At 37.1% G+C, this 16,794-nt stretch overlaps 1 protein-coding gene across 1 annotated transcript in view; it reads left to right on the top strand.

Moving 5' to 3' along the window:
- ACADM (acyl-CoA dehydrogenase medium chain) overlaps positions 1–16,513 on the top strand; it is a 73,559-nt gene extending 57,046 nt beyond the window's left edge. The window contains exons 11-12 of the mRNA XM_077120590.1: positions 13,282–13,530; positions 15,300–16,513. Of these exons, the coding sequence (XP_076976705.1) occupies positions 13,282–13,530; positions 15,300–15,371 (321 nt within the window). The 3' untranslated portion in view covers positions 15,372–16,513. The remainder of the gene's footprint in view (positions 1–13,281; positions 13,531–15,299) is intronic.
- Positions 16,514–16,794: the final 281 nt, after the last annotated feature.

The following is a 16,794-nucleotide window of genomic DNA, read 5'->3' as shown; positions in this document are numbered from 1 at the left end:
GACCATGTAACTTTGTAACGCGCCTTAAAGTCAGGTAGTATGAGAGTTCCGACTTCATTGTTCTTTCTCAGGGTATTTTTAGCTATTCGGCACCCTGCCTTTCCAGATAAATTTGGTTAATATTTTTTCTATTTCTGAAAAGTAAATTGTTGGGATTTTGATTGGTATTGCATTAAATCTGTAAATCAGTTTAGGTTGAATTGACATCTTAACCTTAGTCTTCCAATCCATGAACATGGTATGCCCTTCCATTTATTTAGGTCTTCTGTGATTTCTTTTAGTCATTTCTTGTAGCTTTCTTTGTATAAGTCTTTTGTATCTTTAGTTAAATTTATTCCTAAATATTTTATTCTTTTGGTTGCAATTGTAAATGGAATTTTTTCTTGATTTCCCCCTCAGACTGTTCCTTACTAATGTATAGAAACACTACAGAGTTGTATTAGTTAGGGTTCTCTAGAGAAACAGAAACAACAGGAAACATTCACAAATATAAAATTTATAAAAGTGTCTCACGTGGCCATGGGAACGCAGAGTCCAAAATCTGCAGGGCAGACTCTGAAGCCGGCAATTCCGATGGAGGGTCTGGACAAACTCCACAGGAGAGGCTTGCCAGCCAAAGCAGGAAGAGAGTCTGTCTCTTCTGAATCCTACTTAAAAGGCTTCCAGTGATTAGATTAAGCATCACTCATTGCAGGAGACACTCCCCTTGGCTGATTACAAATGGAATCAGCTGTGGATACAGCTGACGTGATCATGATTTAATTCCATATAATGTCCTCATTGCCACAGACAGGCCAGCACTTGCCCAACCAGACAAACAGGTACCACCACTTGGCCAAGTTGACACATGAACTTGACCATGACAAGAATTTTGAGTATTGATTTTGTAACCTGCCACTTTGCTGTACTCATTTATTAGCTCTAGTAGTTTTGCTGTGGATTTTTTGGGGGTTTTCGACATATAGTATCATATCATCTGCAAATACTGAGAGTTTTACTTCTTCCTTTCCAGTTTTGATGCCTTGTATTTCTTTTTCTTGTCTAATTACTCTGACTAGAACTTCCAACACAATGTTGAATAACATCCTTGTCTTGTTCCTGATCTTAGGGGGAAAGTTTTCAGATTTTCTCCATTGAGGATGATGTTAGGTGTGGGTTTCTCATATATTCCCTTTATCATGTTGAGGAAGTTCTCTTTTTAGTATCCTTTGAAGTGTTTTCAACAAGGAAGGATGTTGAATTTTGTCCTCTTGCCCCCAGAATGTCTCTGACTTGGTGGAGGATACACACTGTTAAGAGTCTGTCCCCATATCAGCTGGATGGTTTGTTCTTATAAGTAAGGCAGTGGCTCCTACTGCTCTGAGGCAGGGCAACCATCACTGGGCTTTGACATCTGATGGCTTTGAAAAGCATGCCATAGGTTGGAGAATATTTCTAAGCTTTTGTGCTAAGACTCCTGATGCTACTCCTTTCTTTTCAGTCACATATAGGTAAAAGGGCTCATTTGAGTTTGGCAGATCCAGGGCTGTTAAGAGAGCCCTTGAGGGCAGTAAAGGTGGTAGCCTGTTCTGTTTCCCATTCTAAGGAACTATCTAGTCCCCTGATAGCTTCATATACAGGGCATGCAGTTTCTCCAAATTGGGGTATCCAGATCCTGCAATACACTGTTATCCCCAGGAAGGCTCTTAATTGTTTCTTTGTGTCAGAGGGTGGCACTGAGAGTATAGCCTAGACTGTTCTGGGTGACAAAGAGCATTCCCCTGGGATAAGGATAAACCTATGATAAAGAACTCTTGTAGGGCAATTTGAGTCTTAGAAGCTCACACTCAGTATCCCTGTACAGCTAAGAAATTAAGGGTGGTAATGGTGTTTGTGAGGGAGGCTTCCCTAGTAGGACTGTATATTACTAAATCATCCACATACTGAAGAAGGGAGCTAGATTCTAAATGCAGAAAGGCTAGGTCCTGCACTAGTGCATTCCAAAAAAGATAAGAACTGTCCCTGAACCCTTGAAGTAGGACTGTCAAGGTGAGCTGGGTTGGGATTGCTTCCCTGGGCGTTTGACTCTCAAAGGCAAATAGAAACTGAGATGTAAAAGTATGTAGAAGAGGGCGAGCCACGGTGGCTCAGCAGGCAAGAATGCTTGCCTGCCATGCCAGAGGACCTGGGTTTGATTCCTGGTGCCTGCCCATGTTAAATTAAAAAAAAAGTATGTATAAGAAAGCATCCTTTAAACCAAGAACTGAATACCATATGGTGGAGCTTAGGAATTGATTGAGAATGGTGTAAGGGTTAGGTACTCTAGGATGGAGGGGAATGACAAATTGGTATATAGCCCTAAGATCTTGCACTAACTGGTAGGTCCCATTTGGCTTTTTAGTGGGTGGGATAGGGATATTACAGGAGGATTGCCATGGCATGAGAATTCTTCCTTGAAGAATTTTGGAAGAAAAAAAAAAAAAGGAATCTGGGGTCCAAGATGGTGGCTTAGTGAATTATGGGATTTAGTTCATCCTCCAGAGCAGCTTGTAGATAGCCAGGAATAGTACAGAACAACTGCTGGTACCACATCAGTGACCGGACCCACAGCATATACCAGTCTAGACAAGCTGGACCAGCTGCGATCCCACCCAGAACCATGAGTCCCCCAAGTCGTGGAGGCTGGTGCCCCTAACTCACAGGTTGGTTGCTGTGAGGGGAGAAAGGTAAGAGACTTTACTAACAGCAAGGGGCTGAGCTCAGCCAAGCTCAATTGTGTAATTAATTAACAAATGCTGACTTCTAAAAATAGACCACCAGCTCAGCTAAACCTCCAGTAAAAGCTGAGGTTGCTGGTTTTTGCCCAGGTGCAGAGGGAGCAGGGCTGAGGGTAAAAGAAAAAAAAAAAAAAGCAGGTTTTTTTTTTTGACTGGATAGCACAAAATACTTAAAAGGGTCTGGGCCCTGAAGATACTTAGAGCAACTTACCAACTTAAGCTCTTGATTGGCAAACCTGAGGAGTAGTGGTTCTGCTCTAAAAAGGATTTTTTTTCTTTCTTTTTTGTGGATGTTTCTTTGGCTTGACTGCTCTTTGGATACAACTGCAAGGCTTGTCAGGCTCCAACTGCCCTAGGCAAGAGCAGAACTAAGCTTGTCTGGGGCCTGTGCCTTACCCAGGAGAGGGGTGGGGCCCAGCTCAGGTGGAATCCCTCCCTCAAGGAATTCAGACCTCAGGGTCTGGAAAACTGAAGGATTAAAGCCAGCCTCCAACCTCTCCTCTGTCTCAACTACTCCCCCAGCAAGGAGAGTCTGCTGAAGTTAAAGACTGCATCACTTTATGATGATGGGGCCTGCAGGCAGACAAGCACCACATAATGGGCTGGCCAGGAAAAACAGAGAGTGTAGAGGCTTCATAGGAAAGTCTTCCAACCTGCTGGGGCTGCTGCAGATTTTCACAGACCAAACTGGCCTCCGTTCAGGAGGAAAGAATCACCTGCATCAGTTTTTCCTGAGGATAAGATGCAGCAGACCTTCCTATGAAGCCTCTAAACTCTGTGCTTTTCCTATCCTTCCCAGTATGTGGCGCTTGTCTGCCTGCAGGTCCCACCAGCATAAAGTGATGCAATACCTTTAACTTCAGCAGACTCTCCCTGCTGAGGGCGTGGTAGACACTCCTAGGGGGGAAAAAGAAGGTACGATACTGGCAGGTTAAGAAACAAGAAAACAAGAACTGAAAAATTCTGATCTGTTAAATAAAACCTAAGCTAGAGGTCTAGAATAAGCTGAACTGAATGTCAAAGAACAGATGGACAACAAAGTCATCCAGCAAGAAAATCCGAGGTAAAGAAACTGAAAACAAATCTCCAGAATAAACTAATTAAGGTAATTAAATGCTTAGATGCCAGCAAAAAATAACGAATCATACTAGGAAAATTGAATATATGGCCCAGTCAAAGGAACAAACCAGCAATTCAAATGAGGTGCAAGAGTTGAAACAGTTTAATTCAGTGTGTTCAAACAGGCATGGAAAATCTCATCAAAAATCAAATCAGCAAATTGAGGGAGGATATAAAGAAGGCATGGGATGAACAAAAAGTAGAAATCGAAATTCTGAAGAAACAAATCACAGAACTTATGGGAATGAAATGCACAGTAGAAGAGATGAAAAAAAACAATGGAAACCTACAATGTTAGATTTCAGGAGGCAGGAGACAGGCTTAGTGAACTGGAGGATGTGACATCTGGAATCTGATAAGCAAAAGAAAAAAAAGCAGGGAGAAAAAAATGATCATGGTGATGAATACACAACTGTGTGATGATATTGTGAGCCATTGGTTGTACACCATGTATAATCTTTTAAAGAAGTATGTTTTCCATGTTTGAGGAAATAAAAAGCAAGATTAAGAGTTTTTAAACTATATTCTTATGAAAACTAACCAAGTAGAATCCTAGAAATGAAAAATGAATAAGTTAAACTAAGGACTCAGATTAGTCACATCTGCAAAGATAATTAGTAAACTGGAAGATTGAGCAAAGAAAGTATTAAGACTGAAACACAGAGAGAAAAAAGAATGGAAAACATGCAAAAAATGGTAAAAGCAGTAGAGGATAAAAATGAGAGAAAGTAACAAAGGTATAATTGAAGTCCAGCAGAGGAGAGAGACTAAGGAGAGGTAATATCTGAAGAGATATGGCTGAGATTTGTCTAAAAACTGATGAAAAATGTCAAGTGAAAAATTATGGAAGCTGTACAAAACATAAACAGGATAAAATATATATATAGGGAAAAGAATGGAAAACTATGAGCAGGGTCTCAGGGAATTGAATGACAACATGAAGTGCACGAATATACATGTTGTGGGTGTCTCAGAGGAGAAGAGAAGGGAAATGGAGGAGAAAACCCAATGGAGGAAATTATCACTGAAAATTTACTAACTCTTATGAAAGATGTAAAATTACAGATCCAAGAAGTGCAGCGTACCCCAAACAGAATAGATCCAAATAGATGTACTCCAAGACACTTACTAATCAGAATGTCAGATGTCAAAGAGAAAGAGAGAATTTTGAAAGCAGCAAGAGAAAAGCAATCCATCACATAAAGGGAAGCCTGATGAGATTGTGCATAGATTTCTCAGCAGAAACCATGGAGGTAAAAAGACAGTGGTATGATAAATTTAAGGTCCTGAAAGAGAAAAAAATTGCCAACCAAGAATTCTATATCCAGCAAAATTGTCCTTCAAACATGAGGTGAGGGGGAAGTTAAAATATTTTCAGACAAACTGCCTGAAAATGTAGAGCTGTGTTCCTGTAGCCATGTTTCTTGAGGATGATTGAATAATGATATAGCTTTCATGATGTGACTGTGTGATTGTGAAAACCTTGTGTCTGATGCTCCTTTCATCTGCCTTGTCAACGAACAAGTAGAACATGTGGAATAAAAATAAATAGTAGGGGAACAAATGTTACGATAAATTTAATTTGAAATGCTAGTGATCAGTGAAAGCAAGGGGTAAGGGGTATGGTAGGTATAATCTTTTTTTTTCTGTTTTCATTTTATTTCTTTTTCTATTGTCTTTTTATTTCTTTTTTGAATGGATGCAAATGTTCTAAGAAATGATGAATATGCAACTAAGTGATGATATTGTGAATTACTGATTATTTATGTTAATGTTTTATTTCATTTGTTAATTTTTTTAAAAAATAAAAAGTGGAAAAAATATTTTCAGACAAATCACTGAGAGAATTTGTGATCAAGAGACCAGCTGTGCAAAAAATACTAAAGGGAGCACTATAGATAGGTGCTCCCTATCTATAGACAGGAGAGAGAGATGTGGAGAAGAGTGTAGTAATGAAAACTATTAGTAAGGGTAAAAAGAAGAAAAATTAGATATGACATATAAAATCCAAAAGGCAAATGGTAGAAGAAGGTACTGCCTTTAAAGTAATAACACGAAATGTTAATGGATTAAATGCCCCTATCAAAAGACATAGACTGGCAGAATGGATTAAAAAATAGGACCCATCTATATGTTGTCTACAGCAGACACATTTTAAACCCAAGGACAAGCATAGGTTGAAAGTGAAAGGTTGGGAAAAGATATTTCATGCATACATCAATCAGAAAAGAGCAGGAGTAGCTATACTAATATCCAACAAAGTAGACTTCAAATGTAAAACAATTAAAAGAGACAGAGAAGGACACTGCATTAGTAAAAGGAACAATTTAACAAGAAGATGTATCAATCATAAATATTTATGCACTGAGCCCAAGTGTTCCAAATACATGAGGCAAGCACTGAAAAGAGGAATAGACACATCTACCATAATATTTGAAGACTTCAGTTTCCTGCTCTCATCAGTGGGCAGAACTTTTAGACAGAGGATCAATAAAGAAACAGAGGATTTGAATAATACAATAAATGAACTAGACCGAACAAACATTTTTAGAACATTACACTCCATAACAGCAGGATACACCTTTTTCTTAAGTGCTCATGGATCATTCTCAAGGATAGACCATATGCTGGGTCACAAAGCAAGTCTCAATAAATTTAAAAAGATTGAAATCATACAAAACACTTTCTCAGATCATAAAGGAATGAATTTGGAAATCAATAATAGACAGAGGGCCAGAAAATTCACAAATACATGGAGGCTCAACAACACACTCTTAAACAACCAGTGTGTCAAGGCAGAAATTACAAGATAAGTCAGTAAATATCTCGAGGCAAATGAAAATGAAAATACAACATATCAAAATTTATGGGATGCAGCAAAGGTAGTGCGAAGAGGAAAATGTATTGCCCTAAATGCCTATATGAAAAAAGAAGAAAGCAAAAATCGAGGAATTAACTGTTCACTTGGAAGAACTAGAGAAAGAGCAGCAAACTAACCCCAGAGCAAGCGAAATGAAAGAAATAACGAAGATTAGAGCAAGAATAAATGAAATTGAGAACATGAAAACAATTGAGAAAATCAACAAAACCAGAAGTTGGTTGCATGAGAAAATCAGTAAGATTGATGGACCCTTAACAAGGTTCTCAAAAAGAAAAAGAGGGTGCAAATAAATAAAATCAGAAATGAAAGAGGAGATATAACCACTGACCCCGCAGAAATAAAGTAGGAAATGAGAGGTACTATGAACAACTTTATGCTAATAAACCAATTTCTCTTCTTTTTACCTTTACTGGTAGTTTTCATTTCTATACTCTTCTCCATACCTCTCTCTCCTGTCTTTTCCTATCTGTCTCTAGTACTCCCTTTGGTATTTCTTGCAGAGCTGGTCTCTTGGACACAAATTCTCTCGTGATTTTTTGCCTGAAAATGTTTTAATTTTCCCCTCATTTTGAAGGACAATTTTGCTGGATATATAGAATTCTTGGTTGGCAGTTTTTCTCTTTTAGTAACTTAAATATATCATCCCACTGTCTTCTTGCCTCCATGGTTTCTGCTGAGAAATCTAAGATAGTCTTCTTGGGCTTCCCTTTATGTGATGAATTGCTTTTCTCTTGCAGCTTTCAAGATTCTCTTTCTTTTTGACATTTGACATTCTAATTAGTAAGTGTCTTGGAGTACGTTTATTTGGATCTATTCTGTTTGGGGTACACTGCACCTCTTGGATCTGTAATTTTACGTCTTTCATAAGAGTTAGTAAATTTTCAGTGATAATTTCCTCCATTGGGTTTTCTCCTCTGTTTCCCTTCTCTTCTCCTCTGAGACACCCACAACATGTATATTCGTGCACTTCATGTTGTCATTCAATTCCCTGAGACCCTGCTCATAGTTTTCCATTCTTTCCCCTACGTTTTCTTTTGCTTGTTGGATTTCAGATGTCCCATCCTCCAGTTCACTAATACTGTCTTCTGCCTCTTGATATCTAACAGTGTAGGTTTCCATTGTTTTTATCACTTCTGCTGTGCCTTTCATTCCCATAAGTTCTGTGATTTGCTTTTTCAGATTTTCGATTTCTTCTTTTTGTTCATTCCTTGCCTTCTTTATATCCTCCCTCAGTTCATTGATTTGATTTTTTATGAGATTTTCCATGTCTGTTCGAACATTCTGAATGAATTGTTTCAACTGTATCTCATTTGAATTGCTGGTTTCTTCCTTTGACTGGGCCATATCTTCAGTTTTCCTAGTATGATTTGTTATTTTTTGTTGCTGTCTAGGCATTTAATTACCTGAATTAGTTTATTCTGGAGATTGTTTTTACTTTCTTTACCTAAGTTTTTTTGCTGAATGACTTTGTTTTCTGTCTGTCCTTTGCCATTCAGTTCAGCTTATTCTAGACCTTTAGCTTAGAATTTTTCAGTTCTTGTTTCTTAACCTACCTGTATGGTGCCTTTTTTCCCCCTTAGGGGGGTCTATTTAGGTATTATAGGCCCCAGCCAGATTTTCCCAGACCAAACTGGCCTCGCATCTCAACGTCAGTTTTCCCTGAGGATGAGATGCAGCAGGTTGACAGACATTCCTGTGAAGCCTCTAGACTCTGTTTTTACTGTCCTGCCCAGTATGTGGCACTTGTCTGCCCGCAGGTCCCACCAGCATAAAGTGATGCAGTACATTTAACTTCAGCACACTCTCTCTGCTGGGGGTGAGGCTGAGACAGAGGAGAGGTTGTAGGCTGGTTTTAATCCTTCAGTTTTCCAGACCTTGGGGTCTGAATTCCTTGAGGGAGGGATTCCACCTGAGCTGGGCACCACCCCTCTCCTGGGGAAGGCACAGGATCCAGACAAACACTCAAACAAGCTTAATTCTGCCTATGCCTGGGGCCGTTGGAGCCTGAAAAGCCTTGCAGCTGTATCCAAAGAGCAGTCAAGCCATAGAAACACAGCCACCAAAAAGAAAAAAGAAAAATACTTTTCAAAGCAGGACCCCTGTTCCTCGGGTTTGCCAATCAAGAGCTTAAGTTGGTATGTTACTTTGTTTATCTTCAGGTCCTATGTGCCCCCTTCTTTCCTTCAGGGCTCAGACCCTTTCAAGTATCATGTGCTGTCCGATCCAAAAATCTCTGGTTTCTTTTTTTTTTTCTTTTTTCTTTTTCCATCAGCCCTGCCTCCTCTACACTGGGGCAAAAACCAGCAACCTCAGGTTTTACTTGAGATTCACCTGAGCTGGGGGCCTATTTTTAGAAGTCAGAATTTATTAATTAATTGCAGAATTGGAGACTGGTTGCACTTAGCCCCTGCTGCTGATAAACCTCTCCTTTCCCCTCTGGGAAGCAGCCTGTGGGGGAGGGGCGCCAGCTCTGTGGCTTGGGGAGCTCATGGTTCTGGGTGGGCTTGCAGCTAGTCCAGCTTTTCGCGACTGGGGTACCCTATGTGTCTGGTCACTGACGTGGACCCAGCAGTTGTTCTGTACTGTTCCTGGCTATTTACTAGCTGCTCTGGAGGACAAACTAAATCCCTTACCTAACTAAGCCGCTATCTTGGCCTTACTACTCAACCTCCATCAGTATATTTTTGTCATTGTTATTAAGTATACAAAAATTACTGCTTACGGTTTCCCCAAATTCAGTCTTTTTTCATTTGATTCCTATAAGATTTGTTCCCTTCCTCATTACTTTGCAGATGTGGGCTGACTGCATTTTTAGTTAAAAGTATAGTGGAATGATGTCATGACTCCTTGCCACTCCTTTCCCAGGTCGCCCTCATTTGTGTACCTCCTTTGCACCTCCACTATGTTAAGAGTCCATGTTCTCAAGCATTGTTGTATAACATTAGGAGAGTAAGAAGAGTCACTTCATACTTGGAGTCCAAATTTAAATTATTTAGTTAATTCATGTATAACATTGGGAGATAATTCAATAATATCATCACTTACTAATCTATGTTTTCATACAGAAATTTAGAACCAAAAAATAAAAATTAGTAAAATTTACTTTCTGAATATTTTACTTTTGTATTGGGTATGTGTGTGGTATGAATACGGGCGAGAGAAATATAAAATGGTAAGTATAAAGTATGTATTGCATCATTTATTTGTGTTGAGTTGCTTTCATTCTGTCAGCATTGTTTTTCTGTTAATATCAGTGGGTAGTCCAGATATTTTTATGACATTCTATGCCATCTGTTTTCTTTTGCTTATTAAAAATTAAAGTATTAAATTAGCACATTAGGACTTTCTTATAACTTTCTAAAAGAAAACTATGTTACAGTATACCTGACTCCCAAAATAATTAGCCTTTTCAAGTTCTTAGTTATTTCTTATTCTATTTCTATCAATTCTCTATCTCTTACTCTTACTTTCTCAGTGTGTGGCTGTATTTTCTACTGGGGGCAGATGCTGCTGCTGTGTTTTGAGCCAGTTCTGTACATGTACTTGTTATTTTATTCTTAGGCCCTGAATTCGTAAATCATGTAGTCAGATTATTTTTCCATATGGTCTAAATGGAAAATAAAGTTACCATGTACTTCAGTGATTGATTCTTAGGTCTGTAGTGAGCATGTTTGTAGTTCCTGGTATCCTCACCTATAGGCTTATATTTTCTAGGCCAAGCAAGGAAATACTAAGGGGCTGATTTATATATAGTATGGATTTTTCACTAAAGGACAGTATGGTAGGCTCGTCTAATCACAACAGTGCCATTCACTACCGTGTTTATTATTATTTTTTATTACTTCTGTCTTTGAATGAATGCTGTCTCTGCATCTTGTCTTCATCTGACTCAACTTGATGTGGCTAGAGAAAGCTGTAGAAAACAAAAGAGGGTACTTTTTCTTACCAATGAGTAAAACTAGAAACATTAATAACATCACTGGACGGTAAAATCCTTTAGTGGTAACTGCCTCATCCTTAATGTATTACAACTTTCCATTGAGCAGAGAAGTTGGAGTAGTCTAGAATGCTGTGATATAACCTGTTAATAACAATTCCTGGCAATATTGACCATTTTTGCTAATTTGGAAATCATATTTTCCTGTGATTTCCATTTCTAGATAGAAAAATGGATGGGGGACAAATGCTGTTTGAGACCTGAGACAAAAATATGACATATGTAACAAGAAATATATTTATATCTCCTTTTCTTTTCTTTGTTTTTGTAACTATTTTGCATTCTCCTTTATGAGTAGTAGTCAATGTCAGACCTGTTAGGATGAGTGGAAATGTAAATAACTCTGCCATTCTGAAAAATTAAGCTTGGAGCTACCAATAAGTTGTCTTCTTTTTGGGAAACAGTGTCCTCAGTGGAAAGATCGTGGGCTGAAAGTCAAGGCTAGGTTCCACAAATTATTGGTTGTAAGACCATGAGCAATTTATTTAACTTCTCTAAGCCTTAATTTCTGAATTTGTTGTGTGGAAAATATGAATAATCATTCCCTATGATTTTTTTATTTTTTTAATTTTATTTTATTTTTGCATGGGCAGGCACCAGGAATCGAACCTGGGTGTCCAGCATGGCAGGCGAGAATTCTGCCACTGAGCCACTGTCACATCGCCCAGTTCCTTGACGTTAAAAACAAAATATTTATTGATGATTATTAGTTATATCTCCAGTCCTGACCTCTTCCCTTCACACTTAGAATTTCAAATGCCTCCCCAACATTTCTCTTATTGTCCAATAGGAATCTCAAAGTTAAACCCTTCTTTCTTGTCCCTGCCCGCTTCCTAACTGTTTTATGTCTATCACAGCCCAGGCCAACTCTATAGCAGATCCTGTTGGAATTTGTAGAATATATCCATGCATTTCACTGCTGTCCATCCTACTCCAAGGTACTAGTTTCTCTCGGCTGAAGTTATATCTTCCTAATGGTTTCCCTACTTCTGTAGTTCCCTAGCCAATTCTACATCTTTATAACATAAATCAGTTTATGTTGCTCCGTTCCTTAAAATTCTCCCATTATCTTCTCATTACATTCAAGTTTAAAATCTAAAGTCCTTACAGTGGCTGTCCAACAGCCACACTGGTCTTTTATGACTTTACTCTTCTCCCAAATATCCCTAACGATAGCTCTTTCACTTCATTCATAGCCTCATATATTTACTTCACCCAAGAATTTACCCCTCATCACCCTATGTAAAATATCATCTCCAGGCTTATATACTTTTTCTCCTTCATAGTTCTTATAACTACTTGGTATTATACTATAAATGAGTTTATTGTCTCTCCTCACTTCCTCACTAGAATGTAAGCTCCACATAAGCAGGGAATTTCTGTTTTTGAAACCTTTGTACTCTTAACGCTTAGGATATATCTTGTACTATGAACTTCTGTTTCTTTGATTCAGCAAGTAGCATCTGAATGCCTACTGTATTAAACTACGAATAAAAGGATTCTTTCTCTTTACACTGTTCTAAATTCTATACATGATTTCACCCGTTTAATCCTCACAACCAAACTGTGGAGTAGATACTCTTATTTCCATATATCACACATAAGAATATTAAGCCCAACTAATGAATGATGGGACCAAGATTTGAGCTCATAAAGCCGCTTATTAAAAGAGCCTGTCCTTTTTACAGGCGATATGTGCTGCTTCTAGGGATACAAAAGAAATTTGGTAATCTCTCCCTTCAGGAACCTTTGACCCTTTCAAGAGATTAGATATCATGAAACGAATGTAGAGTAATATAAGATTAAGCCCCAAAATGAGAACTACAGACTGGATTATAGAAACCAAAAGTAGAGTGATTATCATGGACCTGGCACATTATAGGGAATGTGAGCTGCATTTAGTACAGAATTCTCAAAGTATGGGCTAAAACCCAACTGAATAAGACTCATTGGGACTACTGGTTAAAAAACAATTAAACCTGCCCCCACCTGATCTTTTGAATCACAGTCTCTTAGCAAGATGCACAGAAATCTTAGAATGTTTCATTATATAGTAGATTGTAATATATGAACATATTTCTATCTATAGTGTATCTTGGCAGTATAACTCATATAGTAGTATCTCTTATTAAAAGTGTATGTCTGGGTGGGCCATGGTGGCTCAGCAGGCAAGAATGCTTGCCTGCCATGCCAGAGGACCCGGGTTCGATTCCCGGTGCCTGCCCATGTGAAAAAAAAAAAAAAAAGTGTATGTCTTACCTGTCCTATATGATTATGAATCCTTTCCTCTGTCAGCATCTTACATAATGCCACATTATTTTTCTCTTTCTGTAACCATTTCCTTTTAAAAGGTCCATCAGACATTCAGTAGGACAGATAAGTTTTATGGTATTTTTGCCAAAACAGTGCATAACCTCAATCCAATAATGAGAAAACATTAGACAAACCCAAATTGAGGAGCATTCTACAAAGCAGCCTACCTCTGTCAACTGGTATCCTTAAGCTTTTTTCTTTCTTTTTAATTTTAGCACCAAGGGATATCTTTCTTGCTGGCTGAAATGGCAATGAAAGTTGAACTAGCCAGATTAAGTTACCAGAGAGCATCTTGGGAAGTCGATTCTGGTCGCCGAAATACCTTTTATGCTTCTATTGCAAAGGCATTTGCTGGAGATGTTGCAAATCAGTTAGCTACTGATGCTGTACAGATTTTCGGAGGCAATGGATATAATACTGAATATCCTGTGGAAAAACTAATGAGAGATGCCAAGATCTATCAGGTAAGGTTAAGAATGTTTTTGCTTTTAGGACACAGGAGTTTGTAAATGGCAGTGTAGATTTCTTATTATTTGGGGACATTATGTCACTAGTAATAATAAATGACTATGATTATAGTTCCAGCTTTTGGAACTAATTAGCACAAGGAAAATATCCTAGATTAAACATATGTCTTAAGAGATAACAGACTGACAAAATAAATTATACAAACACATACAGAATGTCTTGGTCAGCTCTTGACTTTAAGTGTCTTAGCGAATGGAAATACCCATTGCTTTCCTAAAAGTATACATGGCATTTAATGTTAATTAAATTATTTTGGTTTGAATCTTGCCTGACAAGTCTTGAATTGATTGAAATCATATTTGGAATAAAAAACCAACAACTGAAAATAATATTGATATAAATGAACCTATCTTCCTAATTATATTGGTGGTTAGAAAAATTTGATAGGAATATTTTAGTAAATAAGATATGAATATATGTGATCTCCACAAGTAGCTTAAGGTAATTATAACTCATGCCCTTCAATATCTCTTCGTTTGACTCTCCACCCCCTCCCGATGCCTCCCCTGCCCAGCAAATTATTTGACAAATCCAATTATTTGAAATATGGGGTGGAATCATAGATAGCTAGAGTGAAAATAAATTGTAGATATAGTGCAGTCTCCCCCCTGCCCTCAGCTTCAACTTAGATACAAAAACTAATTACAAGAATTGGTATCTTATCCAAAGTTACAGGTTTATCTGGTGATCTTATTATATTGGAGCCTATAATTATTATAATATTACTATTGTTACCATCTACCATTTAACTCTTGCCTGCCATCTGAGAAGATGAACTAACACATGGCTAGGTTGGAAGTTTAAACTGGAAATGAGGAATATCTAAGTAACTAAAAACAAATCCTTATAACATCTTTTTCTTTAGTAACTCTTCCTTAGATACAAGAGTAATAAATCAGGTATAAGAGTAGAATAGAGAATGACTGGAGGTAGAAAGAATATAGGTGAGAAATAGTAAACAACTTCATAAAACTTTAGTTTTTCTAAACTTTTTGAAATGTTAATAACCTTTTATTTGGTGTTTTTAAGACCCTCCTCCAAATTTTTGATAAATGACTTTTATAATCCTTTAAATTAATCTTTATACAGAATTAAATACTTTCATAGGTGTTTTAGTTTCCTAGCTGTTAAAGCCAATACCATGCAATGGGTTGGTTTAAACGAGAATTTACTGGCTTGTGGTTTTGAGGCTAGGAGAAGTCCAAAATCAAAGCATCATCAAGGTCATGCTTTCTCCCAAAAGACCGTGACGTTATGTAACTTGGCTTTTCAGTTACATCACAAAGGTACTTGAGAGCATCCTCTTTCTCTTCCTAGATCCATTGACTTCCAACTTCTTGCTATTCCCTTTTCTCTCTATGGATTTCCCAGTAAAGGCCATTAGAAATAGGATTAAGACCCCTCCTATCAGTTAGGTTGAACTGAAGTAACTTAAGAACTTAAGTAGAGTAAATTCATCAGAATTATTATTAGCAATGGGTTCACACCCATAAAAATGGATGAGTTTAAGGATATATTTTTCAGGGGCATAGAGGTCCAAGCCACCACAACAGGTATACAGAATAAGGTTAGGAATCACAGCAGACTAGACCCTATATATGGTTTGATTCAGTTTGATATCACAATGGAACTTATATTACTTAAAATATCAAGTACATCTAGTTAAATTGTGCTAAAGTTATTTAACCTACATTTTTTCTTCCAGATTTATGAAGGTACTGCACAAATTCAAAGGCTTATTATTGCCCGTGAACACATTGCCAAGTATAAAAATTAAGACCTCTAAAGAAACAAGGTGAATTCTTGAACTAGAACATTATTCACTATTTAAGCTCCAGAAAAGATGAGAAGCTTTAAGATTTTTCCTCAGTGAAACTTAAAAATAAGTCCTTATGCCACACCTATTCCACTGATACTAATAGGAGTTTTGTCCTTTTGTTTAACTTACAACTTGCCTTTTCTCAACAATTTGGTTTCATTAAAATTATGTGTCCTCCTCGATACCATTATACTTGAATTGCATTAATCTAGAAAAACTATTTTATTTTGACCTCTTAAAATTGGTGTAGCAAATATTTCTTAGAATTTCAGTATTTTTCCAATGACAGGAAATTGGATTTATAGAAGTACTTAGAATGTTCCAGAATTTACATTGAGAAAATACTGTAGGATTTGAATTGCCACCAGATAACTTTCTAGTGACTTGAGAAACTTAACTGTGTTATATTAGAGGAATTATTTTTACTGCAATTTGGAAAACATTTGCTTTCAACTTTGCATTTTAATGGTCAGAAATTTGATGTTCATATTCTCCTGTTATACACCTCCAAGAAATTACTTGAAAATCTTGCTTAATTCTGAGCCCAAAATTTCACTTGCCTTATTTAAAACAAATCAATAAAGTTTGCCTGAAATTTTTACATGGCTTTATTGAACCCTAGTAGCCTTTGGTCTATTGTATACAGTCTCATTTCATGATTTCACATGCATACGTTCTAAAAAGGAATTAAAGTAAAATTGTCTGCTGAATGCTTATTAGTGTATCTGTTTATATTCTTTCCAAGAATTTTTATTACTTCATGCTAACAGGGTATACTTGATGTATTTTACTATGGTGAAAAAAAGTCGGGTTCTGATTTTGAGCTGCATAAAGTACCTGCTCATTTTTTCATTCTAGACTATTACCTTGGAGAATAAACATATCGAATAATGTGTAAGAAACAATTTTTGTGAATTTAATACTTTTTCATAATTCTAAACATCAAATAGTGCTATATTGTTATATTAAATTACCCAAATAAAAATCTGAATATTGACAGAAATAAAATATTTAAATGACTATTTTCTTCATGCTCAATAAAGGAATGTATATTTATGGTATAGCTAGAGATTGATAAGGGGATTTAGAGGCTTCTTAAATCAAGCATACAAATAAACAGATATATACATTTCAAGTGCAGATTTGAATTTGTTCAGCAACACAAAACCATAAAAACAAACAGGGAGCTCTAGAAAAGGATCAGTTAGAACTTTTAGAAATGAAAAATATAATAATTGAAATAATTCATTGGATTGTTTAGGCAGCAGATTAGACATGGCTCCAGACAATGAACTAAAATAGTGCTTCTCACATTTAACTTGTATGGGAATCACTTGGGGAACGTGTCTAAGTATAGAATGTGATTTGATAGTTCTAGGGT

The sequence above is a fragment of the Tamandua tetradactyla genome, chromosome 11 (genome assembly GCF_023851605.1).
Source record: "Tamandua tetradactyla isolate mTamTet1 chromosome 11, mTamTet1.pri, whole genome shotgun sequence".
Taxonomy (NCBI): Eukaryota; Metazoa; Chordata; class Mammalia; order Pilosa; family Myrmecophagidae; genus Tamandua; species Tamandua tetradactyla.
Note: the sequence above shows the minus strand (reverse complement) of the source record. Positions and strands in the feature narration are given on the sequence as shown.